The sequence below is a fragment of the Anopheles arabiensis genome, chromosome 2 (genome assembly GCF_016920715.1).
Source record: "Anopheles arabiensis isolate DONGOLA chromosome 2, AaraD3, whole genome shotgun sequence".
Taxonomy (NCBI): Eukaryota; Metazoa; Arthropoda; class Insecta; order Diptera; family Culicidae; genus Anopheles; species Anopheles arabiensis.
Genome location: NC_053517.1, coordinates 72,077,944 through 72,094,099, shown reverse-complemented (window position 1 = coordinate 72,094,099; position 16,156 = coordinate 72,077,944). Strand labels below are relative to the sequence as shown.

General features: G+C 42.3%; 1 protein-coding gene across 3 annotated transcripts; it reads right to left on the bottom strand.

Annotated features, from left to right (window-relative positions):
• Window positions 1-1,225: 1,225 nt before the first annotated feature.
• Window positions 1,226-11,699, bottom strand: LOC120897413 (JNK-interacting protein 3). Of its 3 annotated transcripts, none has more exons than XM_040302290.1 (10): window positions 11,009-11,698; window positions 9,428-10,367; window positions 8,832-8,849; window positions 8,645-8,702; window positions 7,210-8,576; window positions 6,878-7,089; window positions 6,237-6,796; window positions 5,993-6,153; window positions 5,687-5,917; window positions 1,226-2,964 (listed from the first exon to the last, which is right to left on the bottom strand). In XM_040302290.1, the coding sequence occupies exons 1-10, from the start codon at window positions 11,084-11,086 to the stop codon at window positions 2,861-2,863; spliced, it is 3,729 nt and encodes a 1,242-aa protein (XP_040158224.1). In that variant the 5' UTR covers window positions 11,087-11,698; the 3' UTR covers window positions 1,226-2,860. The 3 variants fall into 3 exon arrangements, with proteins under 3 accessions (XP_040158224.1, XP_040158226.1, XP_040158225.1); XM_040302291.1 differs by lacking the exon at window positions 1,226-2,964 and adding an exon at window positions 4,703-4,926 and having other exon boundaries at window positions 11,009-11,699; XM_040302292.1 differs by lacking the exon at window positions 8,832-8,849.
• Between the last annotated feature and the right edge of the window lie 4,457 nt (window positions 11,700-16,156).

The following is a 16,156-nucleotide window of genomic DNA, read 5'->3' as shown; positions in this document are numbered from 1 at the left end:
TTGTTTGGGTAGCTATATTTTTCTGAAGACACTCCACAATGGAAATTTTTCAACTGAGCAGGACGAACTGTCCCTATCGCATGCTACTAGAACAGAAAGAAATCGTTTTATATTGCGATGTTCTGTCAAGACCACAGACTACTATGCTTTAGGTAAACTATTTCGTACAGTTAATATGTACCTACAGTCAAACCATTTTATTTGTTTTTATAAAGATGTGCTTTTGTATGGTACTTTGGTAAATGAGCCATACATTCACTAACGAGGCGTTGATTATAGCAAATTCTGGAATTGTACAGGATGTTTACCATCCTTATGGTTGTTGATTATCTGCGACCTGAGGAACTTATAACAAAGTACAGTGCACGCTGGGTAGCCCGCATTTGATTGAGTATGGATTATCGAATTATGTTTTGTTATGCATTTTTAAAACATCCAATTTTTCCCTTCGGTTAACGAGTGGATTATATTTCACGCATTTTCAAGTTTTACAGAGAATGCTAATATTATTAAAAATAGAGATGTATTTTTCCTTTAAAAAATCCCTGTTTTTGACCGAACACTGTTTCATCTTATGAATTTGGTCGTCAATACAAGGATTAGCGAGGTGCGGATTATCGAGCGTGCACTGTACCTAATCCATGGCAATTTTTAGCTAGTTTGCAGTTACAACTGATACCAAAGCGCTTGCTGAAAATGCGCACGAAATGCCCAACGGTTTCGAGAAAACATCCAATAATCAGAGTTTAATTTTTCATTAGATTATTTTTGGTGTAAATAGAGGCATAAATTATTGGAAAAGTTAGGTTAATTATTTCATGTTTCATATTTTTACGATGCTTAAATCCAAAGCAAAACCTCAATCTGCCGCATTTGCAATATAAATATTTACAGTAAAAATAGGCACACTAAAAAGAATCTAATTATTGATGTCTGGCAGTTACTACAATTTGTATTTATACAACATCAACGGATTCTTTACACCATTGCACTTACCTTGAAATTGATGATATGATGATATTGTGGTGGAATATCCAGAGCCTTTCGTTTCTTCACACATAGCAAATAACTGATTTCTTCAATATTAATACCGTCAACACTGTAAAAACACTGGAATCTAAAACCCGTTCCTAAAATGATTTAAAGTACAAGATGACCCGAAGAATCAATTATACAAGGCAACAGAAAAGAAAAGTAAACTTTAAAAAAGTCACACGAAAAAAGATTATTAATGCATTGGTTACTTATATTTGCCTTTTTTTCTCAAATGGGTAGTTTTTTACATCACGAATTTTATCGCACGCTTTCGCTTTCGGGAGTGGTATGGTTGTTGTTGTTGTTGTTGTTGTACGCTAACAAACTATGCAATATTCGAACATATTAAAACAAAGCTAGAAGAATGCAGCTACGTAACAGCAAAGCTGGTAAAAGGCTGCAGCCTGTAGCAATTCGCAAACGGCTAGGATAAAATTGAATAGGAATTTAAATAATTATTAGTGTGTATTTTCGTCCTAAAACACTGTCTACTGCAGAACTGACACATTTTTGCACTGTAAACATAAGCCCTTCCTTTCGTGAAACTGTTTCGACCGCTTTTCGGTATCAGTATAAGCGTGTTAAAATGTTCTATTTCTCTTGTATGCGCGTATAAAATCGCCTTCCCTACGGTACACACATTTGACTGAAAAGATTTAAAACCATTCATCAATTGTTCGAATGATTTGCGAAAAACTAAATAAAACAATAAAACAATCTTAAAACTATAACACCTTTAAAATGGCTAAACATACACAGGTGGAACCGACTTACTCGGACACTAGCCAAACTAACTAAATACAACTCAATAGTGTAACTGTCTAATATATACACAATTTAAAAAAACAGGCTCACTTTCCAGTCCAATGGAAAACCGAGAATTGCTAACAGTATTCAAATTTCGCTAGTTTAGCATGTTTAGCGGTTTGTGAGCTTTGTGTGTAGTAAGTGTTGTGTGTGTTTGTTTAAGCAATTTCCTGGGCTGGTTCCCACAATCTCCCCTAGTAAATCGCCATTCTACTCACATGTGATAAATATTAATGGTATTGTTACGCATAATACAAAATAACCATCGCACGCTGTAGCTCGCCGCAATTATATGGTGTATATGTGGGAAGGTACAACTTGCAAATGTCTCCACTTTGTAGCATTTCGAAAGGAATCACGAAAACGCTCTACTAAACTTATTCTTTGGCGTGTTAAAGGGAGGGAAAGGGGCAGAGTTATTTTTGACTATCCGGTCGTGTCTCAGTTTCTGTTCACTCAAGCTAACATACCTTCGATTTTTCTAATACATTAATGATGCCAAACATGCGTTACAAATCTTTGAAAACTAGCCAAAAAATCTATTCAACCACCAGCAAAGTTTTATAGACGTGTGTAGGACTGGGATAGTTCGTAGGTTTGTGATAAACGTTTGTTCTTCTTCTCCTAATCGTTTGTTGTTTAGCTCTCTAGTACAGTAATATGTTATGCAAATGAACCAACACTACACAACGTGTTTGAAATGAACAACGGCAGACACAACTGTGGAACACTGGAACACTAGGTTTCATCATTTCTTCTACACTCTTACACTGCGCATTGGTAAGATGGTATTTGTATGTGTACGTCGTTTGCTTGCTTGTTTGCTTGCTTGCTTGCTCGCTCGCTCGCTGGCTTGCTTTGATGCAGTGGGTTTCAGATAACGTTTACAGGAAGTAAGTAAATTTGTTCCTTTTTTTCTTATTTTCTTTAAAGATATTAGTGTGGAGAATGCCTAAAGTAAAGCATGATTATAATGGGTGAGTTTATTGGAGGATGCACCAGTCCAATACACCGTATCTTAACGATTGCTGACTTTCCACACGATAATGTAGCTCTTCTCATTGCGATTCTCTATGGTTTGGTTAGGTTCTAGCTCGACACTCGCCTCCATATCACCGTCACCTGAGGGAGAGAACGGTATGAACAAGAATGGAATCATAAGTATCTGTTTAGGTGTAAGGTGCACGATTATTATTACTCTATATTTTCTTTAAACATATTTTACTTGACTAACGGATAGAATTGGAAAACAGCTAGCAACCAATGCATCTTACATTAATGAAGCACTCAGAACATTTTATACAGACCGTTAAAATGCGCCCATTAACGGTTCTACAATACGATCAGCAGATCAGCAGAAAAGGTACAAAATATTTGAATACTTTGAAAGCTACAGCGGGTTTATATGGCATAAAAATAGAAGCATCATCGAATATCAAACCACATCCAAAATTGTGCGCGTTATTGCGATGAGACTAAACTTAAAAATATAACCTTTCTCCGGAATTTGTTTTAAATTATTGTTGTTGAATTATTATGGTATGAATTAGTGTTGGGTTTCATAAATCTTTCGTTGAGATTCATTCATAGGAATCTGCAGCGATGAGTGATTAGAATCTCGAATCGAATCTCTAAAGATTTATGAACTTCTAAAGATGATTTGAATCTCTAATGATTCATGAATATCCAAGGGTTGATGAATCTCTAAAGATTCACGACTCTCCAAGGATTCATTAATCTTCAAAAATTCATGAATTTATAACATTCGATTACAACATAAATCTCCAGGAATTCATGAATCATTAGATATGAATGATTTTCAAAATATTGAATTTATGCGATCCCATGGTACAGATTTTTAACACGCACGACTTGACAACAATGCCCGTCGTGGGTTCAAGCCTCGCATGACCCGTAGCAAAACAAACCATCCGGCTGCCTTCTATTTGCCAAGAAGGTCTCGAAAGCCTGCATAGGTTGGCATGACCACGTAGCTTGTTACGGTCAGAAGAATAATCATAGAATTTTTAGAGATGTATGAATCCCTTTAGATTCATGAATCCTTCGAGATTCGTGAATCTATCGAGGTTCATGAATCTTTGAGATTCACGAATCTTTCGAGATTCGTGAATCTATCGAGGTACATTAATCTTTGAGATTCACGAATCTTTGAGATTCACGAATCTTTCCTACCGAGATTCATTGAATCATTTCAAAGATTCATTCAGATTCATGAATCTGAATCAAGTTTAACCAACACTATTATGAACAACAAAGTAATGGTACATGAGTACATACAAAGAAAAATGGTTAAAGCTTAGCAAACAAAAAGCATTAATTTGCATGGTTTTATTGTGTAGTAAATAAATTCATACCACATTTTTGATGAATTATATTATATAACATTATATAACGTCAGAAACACATTCCATTTACTTCAAACCTTGTTAATATTAAAACCACAACCAATATGAAAGCTTGGGGAAAGTTCTCTCAAAAAAGTGAGATAGCGAAGCATTAATTAAAAACGTTGTATAAGCTACAAAAAGCATAAATCTTTCAAATAGTACAAAACTACTGCACTCAACTATTATGATATGATCAGTTTATATAAAATGTATATACAAAAACTGTATTGTGTTGTATCAGTGAATGTTAATATAAAAATATCATTAAAGCTATGAACAAACATTTCTAAGCATATCAATAACATGACTAAGTTTTAGTCCTGTACAAACGTTACAAAAACAAATCGCAAGAAAACCACAAGCAAACGATAAAATCATCAAAATAAATAAAACAAACTAAAAGCAACATACCTTTTGCAAATATGTTCGACAACTATTTGGGTGGATTTGTAGGATACGTGGATTTGTTTCATAAAGCGTTTTTTTTTGTTTGTCATGGACCATTTGTACCGGTTTTACAGTACGGGCTTTAATACTTGTTTCTTTTTAATTTCTTCTTTTTTTTTTGAAAATAAGCATAAATTTTAGCTACAAACTGATAAATCATCATACGATGAACTAACACGCCAAACTAATAAATGTGTTGCGGCATCGCATACATCTTCTACTATTTCTTCTAGAATAGAGAGAAAAAAGAGAAGAGGGAAGAGAGAACAATAATGTGGTTGTGTGGAACTAAAGAGGAGTACAGCAACATTAGCATTCAATTACTACGATTGCAAACATATGTATATAGGGCACGTGCACGGATAAGTGCATTAGTGTACTTGAGAAAGAGGTTCATATGTTATTTTTTTTTTAAAGTTTAAACATCAAACTATTCATTTATCGGTAGTACACTGTAACTAAAATACAGCACAAATCAAAAACAGGTTCTAAAACCTCTACGAATACCACATATTATTGACGCGATTTAATTCTCGTTACAGCTGGTTTTATATTTTTTTAACACATAATAAGTATATAATAAGAAAAGATTGGCGTTATGAAATTATACGTTTTGTTCAGACATAGTAAATCAAATGAGAAGTTATGCTTTCTCATGCAAACGACACACCCAATATTAGGCGATAATTAAACATATTATAACACATAGAATCTGTATGATGTGTATTATTTAGCCGATAAGCGTAATCGTTCTTCGCTATTAGAAAAAGGAACATGCTTCTTTAGTTATGTTCATATTAATACAGCAATCTTTGCTACGTTAAGTATTTTAGCACTTAGTTTAAACATGAATTCTTTTAGCATGATATAAATTTGCGACATGAGAAACTATCTCGATCTCAAGTATGTAATCATATAAAAGCATTAAATTATATGGCATTTAATTAAAAGCAATACATTCACACACACACATACACACGTGTACTTACCTAACCGAAAATCGATGTATCCCTCTCCGCCGGATATTACCAGCATATCCTTCGAAGTGGTTGGTAGCCCCTGATTGGGCGGGTTCATCGGCACGGACACAAAGAACTTCACTGCATCGCGGTGCCCGTGGAACGAAAGTTGAGCATTTGCGAAGCGCGGTGAGTATGGTGTATTGGAAGCACCGCTAGCGTCAGTCAGTGGAACTGAAATCACCACACCATTGCCGGTTCCTAAAATAACAATGCGCAATGTAGTAATCGTATGATTACGTGTTTCACTATAACAAAAACAACCTCTACACTTACCTATCCACAGCCTATTGCACGATACCAGCAGAGCGGTAATGCGCACAAACGAAAAGCCGAGCTTTCCGGTGCCCAACATCTTCGACACGTAAGGATCGATGTCGATGTCTTCCAGATGATCGTACGTTTCCGCGGAGAAGAGCCTTAGAGTCGAATCCAATCTAAAAAAACAGCACAGCATGGTAAGTTACTTAACCTTGGGACACGATGCGAGAATCTTCCTTCAATTTCACCAAACACTTACCTTATAGATACCCACACACCCAGCCCCGTAGTAGCCATCTGGCGGATTTGGCTTTCCTTGCGTGGATGAGCTTCGAACGATTTCAGAATGCACAGCGTGATGGGATCGATCACGTGTATCTTGTTGCGGTGAGCCGCCCAAACCTTGTCGCCGACGATCGTTAGACAACGCACAGAGTACTTCGGCGAGCCAAGCGTCAGTAGATGGTAGCTGTTAAGATCCCACTCGCCGCTAACCTGCCGCCGAAACACTGCCAACGTTCCGTTCGCCAGCGCAACGATGACACGCGACTCGACGTGCACTATCGATAACACCGAGTCGGGCAGCTTGATTTTGTGCAGACACACGTTCCATCTTGCCACGGAACTGTGCACGTACAGCATGCCGTTCTGAGCGCCCAGCCACATGGTCGGACCGATCGAGGAGATCGACTCTTCGATTGCTGTCTCTGGCTGCGGTTTGTTGGGTGAGGAGGTGGTCTCGCCGATCGTATTATCGTTCCCATCGACCGCAATCGCAATGTCTTTCGTGTCTACGCTGTCTAGGACTTCATGGGTCGCCTGCAAGAAGTCGGTTAATTTTGATTAATAAAAACAACCGAACTCACCAGACGAACGTGTGACAATCGTATGATACCGTACCTTACTGTTGTGATTAAGATCACGATCGCTGTTAGCTTCGGTAGCTTGTTCTGGGATTGTATCGGATGGTGGCACCGCTTCCTGTGCTTCTTCCGTAGCTTTATGCTCGTCTGCCGAAGTTGGCGTGGAATCGGCAGCGCTGCGTACAACCTTTTCGTACGATACTTTTCCTATATCGTCAGGAGATTCGCCTGGCTTTTCAAGCATTTTACCTAAAGAAAGAGAGAGAGAGAGAGAGAGAGAGAGAGAGAGAGTGCGTTGCACAAAATGTCAGTCAGATGATTCGCTTCCCCAACCATCCGTCCGTAATCCACGGTTGCCAGTAAACTTACCCGATTTGGTAACTTCGCTGTTTTCCAGCATTGCGTAATCCATCTCGAGCGCTCCGCGAACGGTGCAGATGCACAGCAAATGATTCTGGCACACCGGGAACGAATCCAACACTTCGGATGGATTTTTCGCATCGATCACCGTTACCGTGCTGGCCGAATGGGTGCTGGTGCAGATCCACACGTACGAGCTAAGCTCGCTGTCTGCGTCGAGCGAAGCCGGACCGCCAAGTGCCAGCAGCTTTCTTTCCAACAGTTCGCCCAAATCCTTCGGCTCGACCGTCGCTTCGTCGCCCGTAAGCTCGGTGATCTGTGCCCCACCGCCGGTCGTGTCTTTTGCGTAAAATATGCTTGCCGCCCCGACAATGCAGCCTCCGTCCTTTGTGTAGCCGCCCTGCAGATTGACGCCGCTGGCACACCACACCTTCATGTGCGGACTAGCTTCGGCCAGCGGGCGACAGTACACGGGCACCGGTACCGGCACTCCGCTGCCGGTAGGGCGCCCCACACCACCGCCTCCAGCGCTACCAACGCCACCGTTCGCTCCCGCTGCGTTCGATGGTTTCAGACTAGGTAAACTCCAGCCGTACGCTTGCAATCGGCCATCCTCTTTTTGTACGTGCGCCCTTACCTGCCGGTACTGGTCGCGGCGCCGTTGCATTGCCCGCTCCGATTGCGTCAGCTCGGGTTCCTTCGATAGCACCAGTATGTTGCTTGCGTGGCCACTGCGTAGGAGCGCGGCCGAGGAGCCTGTGGCAAGGGCACCGAGACCGATACCGCTGCCGCCGCCACCGCCACCACCACCACCAATGCCACCGTTGCCTGCGCCAATGAGCATTCGTCCCTCGGGCATGGCAGGCAGCAGCGAGGCGGTACCGTGCGCCTGAGACTGCGCACTCACACCGCCATAGCGCTGGTGAAGGCGCCCGGGGGACTCGTTCGTTGGCCTATCGTTGGAGCTAAAGAGATTACTAAAAAACTTCCAAATGCCTTGCTTTGATTTCTTGTCCAGGGTTTCCACCCGGGAGGCACGCATCATCTCCGTCCAGCGCACTGCGTCCTGCAGCTCCATGAACCGCTCCTTGTACTGGTTGCGCTCCATCAGTACGCGCGCCATTTCGACGCGGGTGAAGCGCTTCCGCTGCGCCATCGGAACGTCGCCCTCCTCTTCCTGGTCGGTCGCCGAGGAGGACGCTTGCTTCACTTGCGCTTTCGTTTTCTTCAGCTCCTCCTCCAGCTCGGTAACCTTGGCTTTCAGTTTGTTGCGGGCCAATATCACCGCATTCAGCTCTTCGCGCAGAATCTCAATCTCACCGGTCAGCTCGTCCACTTTCACTATGAGATCGTCCTTCACGATGTTCAGAGCGTTCCTGTGAAATTGATAAGGACAACCGTGATACTGTACCGCATTGCACGCGATAATCGGCAAAATACTCACTTAGTGGCTAGCAGTTCGTTATTTTCCATTATCAAATTTTCAACCTCTTTGCCCATGCCTGTGAACAGAACAAACATAAAACAATTAACTCGAGTACGATTGTACGCATTTGCACGGTAATGTTTAGTTGTATTAGTTATGGAAGTAAAACAAACATACATGAAATAAGGCAAAATGATTGACTTACCGAAAAAGTTATCGTTAGCTGGAAGGTATAAGAAAAGCGCATGAAAATAGGCCAGATTAGTACAAAAAAGCGTTAAGAGTTTCGGCAACATAAAACAAGCATATGTGTATGAATGTGTGTGTGTCTGTTGATTTTTGTAATCTGTGGTTGTCATGTAAATCAAGATAATGTGAGTTGATTATTTTGGTGCATGTTTTGATAGTGGATAATCGTAAAGACTTTAATCAAGGGAGGTTAAAATTTAGAATAGTCCGGAAATTAAATTTTCTTAATGGAATAAGAATAGGCTGATGGTTACGCCATAATAATTCCCAATAATTTAACATAAAAATGTTTACCAATGCTAGAACTGATAAGTTGGTGAATGTAAAACTAATAAACATATCCTCGAAGGATTGCCTGAATTTAAGTATTATAATACAAATTATAATACAAAAACCATCCCTCTTCAGTAAGATGGGCTTCATTAAAATGGCAATGGCAATAATGCAATGAACATGCGTGTATCATGTTAAAATAAGTGTAGCTGATCTTGGTTAACACACACGTGTAAAATAATGTTGCCCCATATAGATATACGCCCGGCCCACCCATACCTGATGATGCATAATCTCCGGGATGTACCCAGGCACCGGTGATTTCGTTTTCTTCGCTTTCCAAATTATCGTCCTGGAAGGACAGCTCCTGGTAAAGCGTGTTTGCGGACCGTTGCTCCTTTTTGGTGGTCGTTTTGCCCGAAACACCGCCACTGGTGGGGCTTTGCAGCACCTTGGCCGTTGAGCTCGTCGCCATTGCGTCGGCCGGCGCGGCCGTAGCCGAGTCCACTTCCTCCACCCGTTCGGTGGCTTTCGTTTCGATTTCGTTCTGCAGCGAGGGCGGCCCCGAATCGGGCCCGCTGTCCTCCTCGCTGCACAGCGTTTCCGTGTCGAGCATGGTGGAGTTTTCCAGCGAGGCGAACCCGTACGAGACGGGCCCGGTAGACCGCATCATGGGCATTAGACGGGACCGTGACACGTCCAGCCGCTCGGACGCGGATCCGGCCTGCGAGTGGGTCGAGTTGCCCATCATCAGCTTCGTGCGCTCCATGTAGTCGACGTGCGTTTTGAACAGCTCCGTGTACCGTTCGTGCAGCTTGCTGTACTCCTTCTTCAGCTCCGACTCGCGCTCCTCGAGCCGGCTCGCGTGGTCCATGCTGTTCTTGTGCTTCAGCTCCAGCATTCGCACGATGCTTTCGAGTGACTCGAGCCGGCTGGCCAGCTCCTTGTTCTCCTGCTCGGCCAGATCTTCCGTCTCGAGCAGCTTCTGCTCGGCCTGCTTGCGGGCATTCTTCTCCCGCTCGTACTGCGTTACCAGCTGCTCGTTGTCCTCGCGCAGCAGCTCCAGCTCGACATCCTGCTCTTGGTTGGTTTGGTACGCCGAGTCAAGACATTCGAGCACGTTCACAAGCAGCGGCATCAGCGTCTTTACGACATCCTCATCGTACCGTTGAATCATCCGTTCGAACTCTTGATAGATGCTCCCGGCGAGTGATTGCACCTGTGACAACAGACAAACGGGGACGGGGACACACACATATGGTATTAGTTTGCAGCATATTCTATTTGGCAAAATGTATCGACCCCACGGCTTTTAACAACCCACATTTCATAACATGTAATAATAAAAATAAATGAGCCCCCCGTTCGCCGCTTGTACGCCTCCTTGCATGAAAACTCATTTGGCGTCCATATTGTGCAGGTTAGGGGATTTTAAAAGCTAGCTCAACGTTCTCAATGAGTGATTTAAAGTTATTTATGGAAGTAAGCCCCAGCGCCCATAACGGGTGTCCTGTTACAATTTGCAGTTTGTCCCGCCGTGTAGGGCCAGATTGCAACGGACACCTAGTCGTCCAAGCGTATGGACCGTGGCGGTAGCCTAATTAGATTTGGGCTCCACTTTCATTCAGACACTCGCCAAGCGGAACTGCCCCAAACCGGAACGCATAATCGGTCAGTCGCACTGGGCAGCGTCGTGTTTCGACGGGGAGCGGCACTACTACTGCCTTCAGTTTTACCCCGGGCTGCGAGGGACCAGATAAGAGGAAGTCCAGTGCGGATAAGATGTTTGTGCTACCTTCGCCTTTTGGGCAGACTGTATCGTGTTTTCGTTTTTTTTTGCACTCGGCGGTCTCATCTTACCTTTTCTGACATCACCATTGCGGAGTCTTCGTGCGTGCCGTACACGACCTCCGACGATTCCCCCACACTGTTCTCCATCCTTGACCGTCGTGTTGCTACTACCGTCGCTAGTTTTGCCACTTGCCCTTGTCCCGCTTTGAGCGCACAACTTCACCAAACTGTAAACACGGTGCGGATTGACGACGGTGATTAAGCGCAGAATTGCATCCCTAATGAGGGTACCATGATGGGGCGCAACGGACAGGAATCGATCGCTGCTGTTGCCCGATTTGTACCGTGATGACTTCCGCGATTTTAGTCATCGTTATTCCAAAACACATACGCGCAACCACAAAACGTTTGCACATAGCTTCACAACGGCACAAGAAGTACACTGTTTCTACAGACAAAGCATCGGGGCAATTGATGGTATGGACAGATCGTACGCACGGAAAATATGTGACGCAGTCGCGAAGGGTAGTAGGTACGGGACGATGGGTGGGAGAAACAGAGAGTTCGTAATGTGTTGAAACAAGTCGACTGCACCACTTAAATGCTAGGAGAAGAACGGAAACTTTTACACGCACGACACTGCTGCAGTCGCAGATTTTATTCCGTAATTCATTTTTCGTTTTCACAACACCCTCGCTATTATCATCGTCATCCTTGAAGAAAACACATCCACACACACACGTACACAGCCACACATACGTATCGTCAGTTGACAGCTGTGTGAATTTTATTGACAGGGGAAGATGACAGCTGTCACTTGGTCGCAAATTTTGACCAAATTTTGACCGTGCATACGCCCATAATGTAGGCGGGAAATTGAAATTTTTGAAAAATTACCCCATAATTAGCATGTTTGGGGTGCGTTAATATTTCAAAAACAAAAGAGAGTTTGTGTTAGCTGTTTTACAGATTGAAGAATATGGTACAGTTTCATGGTTAATAGAAACCAAAGATTCAATCCAGTGTTGAAGGAAAAAGAGCGTTTGAAATTAACGGACACCTAACGAACGCTTTGCTGTTTCAACCGACAGTGCGCACAAAGAGCTATAACCAGTGGCGGTTTAGGGGAATCGGGGGCCCTAGGCGGAAAGACGAGTTGAGGCCCTTATAAATAGCGGAGGGGGTACTGGCACACAGCTGTTGGGAGATTGAACAGAATACTTAAATTGTCGGCGGGGGTGGGTGGCCATGCATACGCCCATAATGTAGGCGGGAAATTGAAATTTTTGAAAAATTACCCCATAATTAGCATGTTTGGGGTGCGTTAATATTTCAAAAACAAAAGAGAGTTTGTGTTAGCTGTTTTACAGATTGAAGAATATGGTACAGTTTCATGGTTAATAGAAACCAAAGATTCAATCCAGTGTTGAAGGAAAAAGAGCGTTTGAAATTAACGGACACCTAACGAACGCTTTGCTGTTTCAACCGACAGTGCGCACAAAGAGCTATAACCAGTGGCGGTTTAGGGGAATCGGGGGCCCTAGGCGGAAAGACGAGTTGAGGCCCTTATAAATAGCGGAGGGGGTACTGGCACACAGCTGTTGGGAGATTGAACAGAATACTTAAATTGTCGGCGGGGGTGGGTGGCCATGGGACCCCTACGATCAAGCCCTAAAATTGTTGACGGCTTAGGGTGGAGGGGGGGTGGGTGCAAAAGGTTCTTCAGCCACGGGGCACCAACGACCATCTTCCCTTGTCGTTAATACTCTGTCCACTTGCCGTATGTCTATACTACAGACTAGAGATCATCGGGGCTCCAGGCCCCCTAAATCGGCGGGGCTCCAGGCGACCGCCTAGTCCGCCTACCGTTAAATCCGCCGCTGGCTATAACTGATAATTTTCTCAATTTTCATCGATTCAGACGCCACTCGAATTAACGACAACATACCTGTCGTGGGTTCTAGTCTTGTATGGACTGTTCCCCCGTAGCAAGGGCTAACTATCCAGGTGCGTGGTACCTAATGAGTCTCGAAACCCTGTATATAGTCCGGCACGACCGCGAGGTTCGTTATGCCAAAAAGATGAAGAACATGATGAATGGAGAAAAGAATACGATGGGAGCAAAATTCTATTTTCTCTTTTTCTTATTTAGCGCAACAACCGTTGACGGTAAAGCCCGCCTGTACAATCAATGGGCAAGCACTCATGACGGGCATGTTGTTCAGCCGCGCGAATGCCCCTAAAGACTATGGCAAACATCATATTTTCGGATGATAGAATTGAGACGGAACACAAAAAAGAAAATCATTTATCGTTTTTTTACACTTTTTAGATATTTAGATATTGTACTGATTCCATATTTCGCCTGGCGCCTTTTTCTGCTTGGCTTAAACATACTGTGGGTTAATGCCGACATCATACAGCGGGTGCTGAACTGCCCCAGATGCTAATATTAATCATGCTTCTTGTTAGTTCGAATTAAAGTAACCTAAAATAACACCACGGAAGACACCAAACGCTCACCGCCAGACCGTTCTGCACAACGACGACGTATACACTGCTCGGTGGTTACAATATCTACTGAATGGCCACATTAAACATTAACAAATACGGACCACACGGATGTGTTTGATACGATACGAAAGCTACCCCAACATTGTGGACAGCTTGCACCAGCAGAGACGGAAGAGTCACACTTTTCACTCTCTGTCACCCCTTTTTGTTACGTAGCAACCGGCATCTGTTCCGTTCTCGTTGTGTGAATGTTGATTGTTGATGGTGGTTCATTCGAGCTGTGCACATGGCCCCAGGGATTCATTCAATATGGCACCGATATACAACATCCAATAAGAAGGCGTTTCTACCGGAGTGTTCATTTCAAAGAGGCGGAGTGTGTTAGTTATTGCATAAAAGCAGGGGAAGAAGGACACCATCGTTGCATTTTAGATCGTCTTTTGCGTACACTTAGGATCGTTTTGCTGCGGAAACTGGATACTTTTGGTGATCACTCGGCGAAGAAAGTGATCCAAAACATAGCAAATCTGCTCATCTTTATGTACTACATCGCAGGGGTTGCACATTTACATTTCCCCTCCGACTCGGACGGAGCACAACCCTTGCAATGTGTGGAGAAAATCGTTGGCTTTGTTGTTGGCTCATCAACGAAATAAGCAGGAGAGCCAATGAACATAGGACCGCCGAAACAATTGCAATGGATTTTGAATGACCGAGAAAATGGGTTTTATGTAATGTTTTTCCTCCCCCGGTGCCGGGTCGTTACGCAGCATATACTGCCGTTCCTTGAGCTCAACCTCATTTGTTAGTCCTTTCGCATGCTCGGAACATCGTTGCCAAACGATAAAGTCGCATATGAAGCGCGTATATTGTCGATTAGCAGTTATTAGGCTTCCCGAAACTCTTCGCCCGAGCAAGGGAGATGGGGGAGTGGGGTGGTTAGTTGTGGTGGTTTTTATGATGGTGAGATCTGTTCGCTTTTACAGCGAGAATGTAACAGAAGCTTGATTAAGATACAGTTTGCCACTGTATCACATACGGACAGGCGAACGAAACGTGTGAGTGGTGTGAGTAATTGGAAATAATCAAGTTTCGATGCTCCGTAACAATTGTTGAAACAATTTGAGTTTAATGAGCGTAAGGTGATTGGCGACAAATCGTGAATGTTATTATTATGTTCAATGGGTTAATATGTTCAGCCATTTCATCACTTTTTTCAGAGTTTTTGTTGTACCGATGTGCTAATCTAATACACTTTATGAAATGAATGAATTATATAATTTTTGTGTGCAGCAACAATATTTAGTAGCAAAAGCACATCAGAAAAAATTACCTAAAACCATGATTTGTATAACTATTGCTGATTTCAGAATACGATAGGATACCCAAAGTTTTTAATACGACCTTGATAAACTAAAAAATAAAAAATATGTGATGTATAGAAAAGGAATCAGTGGGGAAAAACGTTCTTGATGAAAAAAATATCTAAATCTAAATAAATATAATAATGCTTAAAATGATTCGAAGGTGTAATATTCTCCCTGAGAAATGATGATTTTCAATAAAGAACAATGTTTTTTTACAAATCTTCTAGGACAAGATTAAATGCTTCGAAGGATTGTTGTTCTGTACAGCTAGCATAATTTGGTATTTGTTTGATGATATTCTACACACAGGCAAACCAGATATTATTGATCATTTTTTCAGCGCAAACGTACTGAGACAGAATTTCAAGACAGTATTCAAGATATGTTGAAGCTAATGTTAAGCAGTGATAGAGCCCACATGAATTTAATAAAATTTATGAGGACAATTTCGTGGTAGTAAAGTATTTTTGTTATTTTGGGACGGTCGTAGCTTCCGATGACGAAGATATTAGCGAAATCCGTTGCAGTATTGTATCGGAAAAATATATCTAATATATACATTATGTATACGGAAAAATAGGGATCATAAGATATAACAAACTCGTAAATTCCATGAGTCTTTAGAAATATCCACAATCGAAAATATATCACAAATAGAAAAGGTAAGCTGTTACATGACATCACTAGAAATGATTTTGATATGATGAGCTTCTATGTCAGTGTGTTGGAGCATGACCAGTGGAGGCGAATGACGAACCACGAATTAACTTACCTGTTTGGAGCATCAGACATCCTGACGGAGGAGAAGACTGCAAGGATTCAAAAGTGACATTAGCCATAAGAATGTCGTTTATGTTTTATGCAATGAAGAACGGAGTGTTAATCAAATGAAGTCATCGTAACAAATAAGTTCCATACAATTAAAAACTATTTCCAAATAAATACATTTACGCTACAGCTTCCTAAACAGTACAGCTACAGCAGCTACAACAAAGTATTAACAATTCTAACAAATAATGGACAGTTAATGTTAAGGGTAGTCAAATAGATTGGTTGCACAACACGTGAACCACCACGTTTTGTATTCAAACACATTTGTATTTTAATGAAAAAACAACAAAATTCGCCGGTTATATTTTACTTTTATCTCCCTTCCGGCAAAATTATATGTCCTCAATGTCCCACTATCAAAATGGTTTGGTTGTACCCATATGAAATAAAGCCACCCTCCTGTCTGCCTAGCTTCAAGTCAACACCTTTATGACTTAATAAATGTTGCCGCTTATTGATCCCGCTACCTTAAACCTGCCAGAAGGCATCATGAATGCTTATAAAT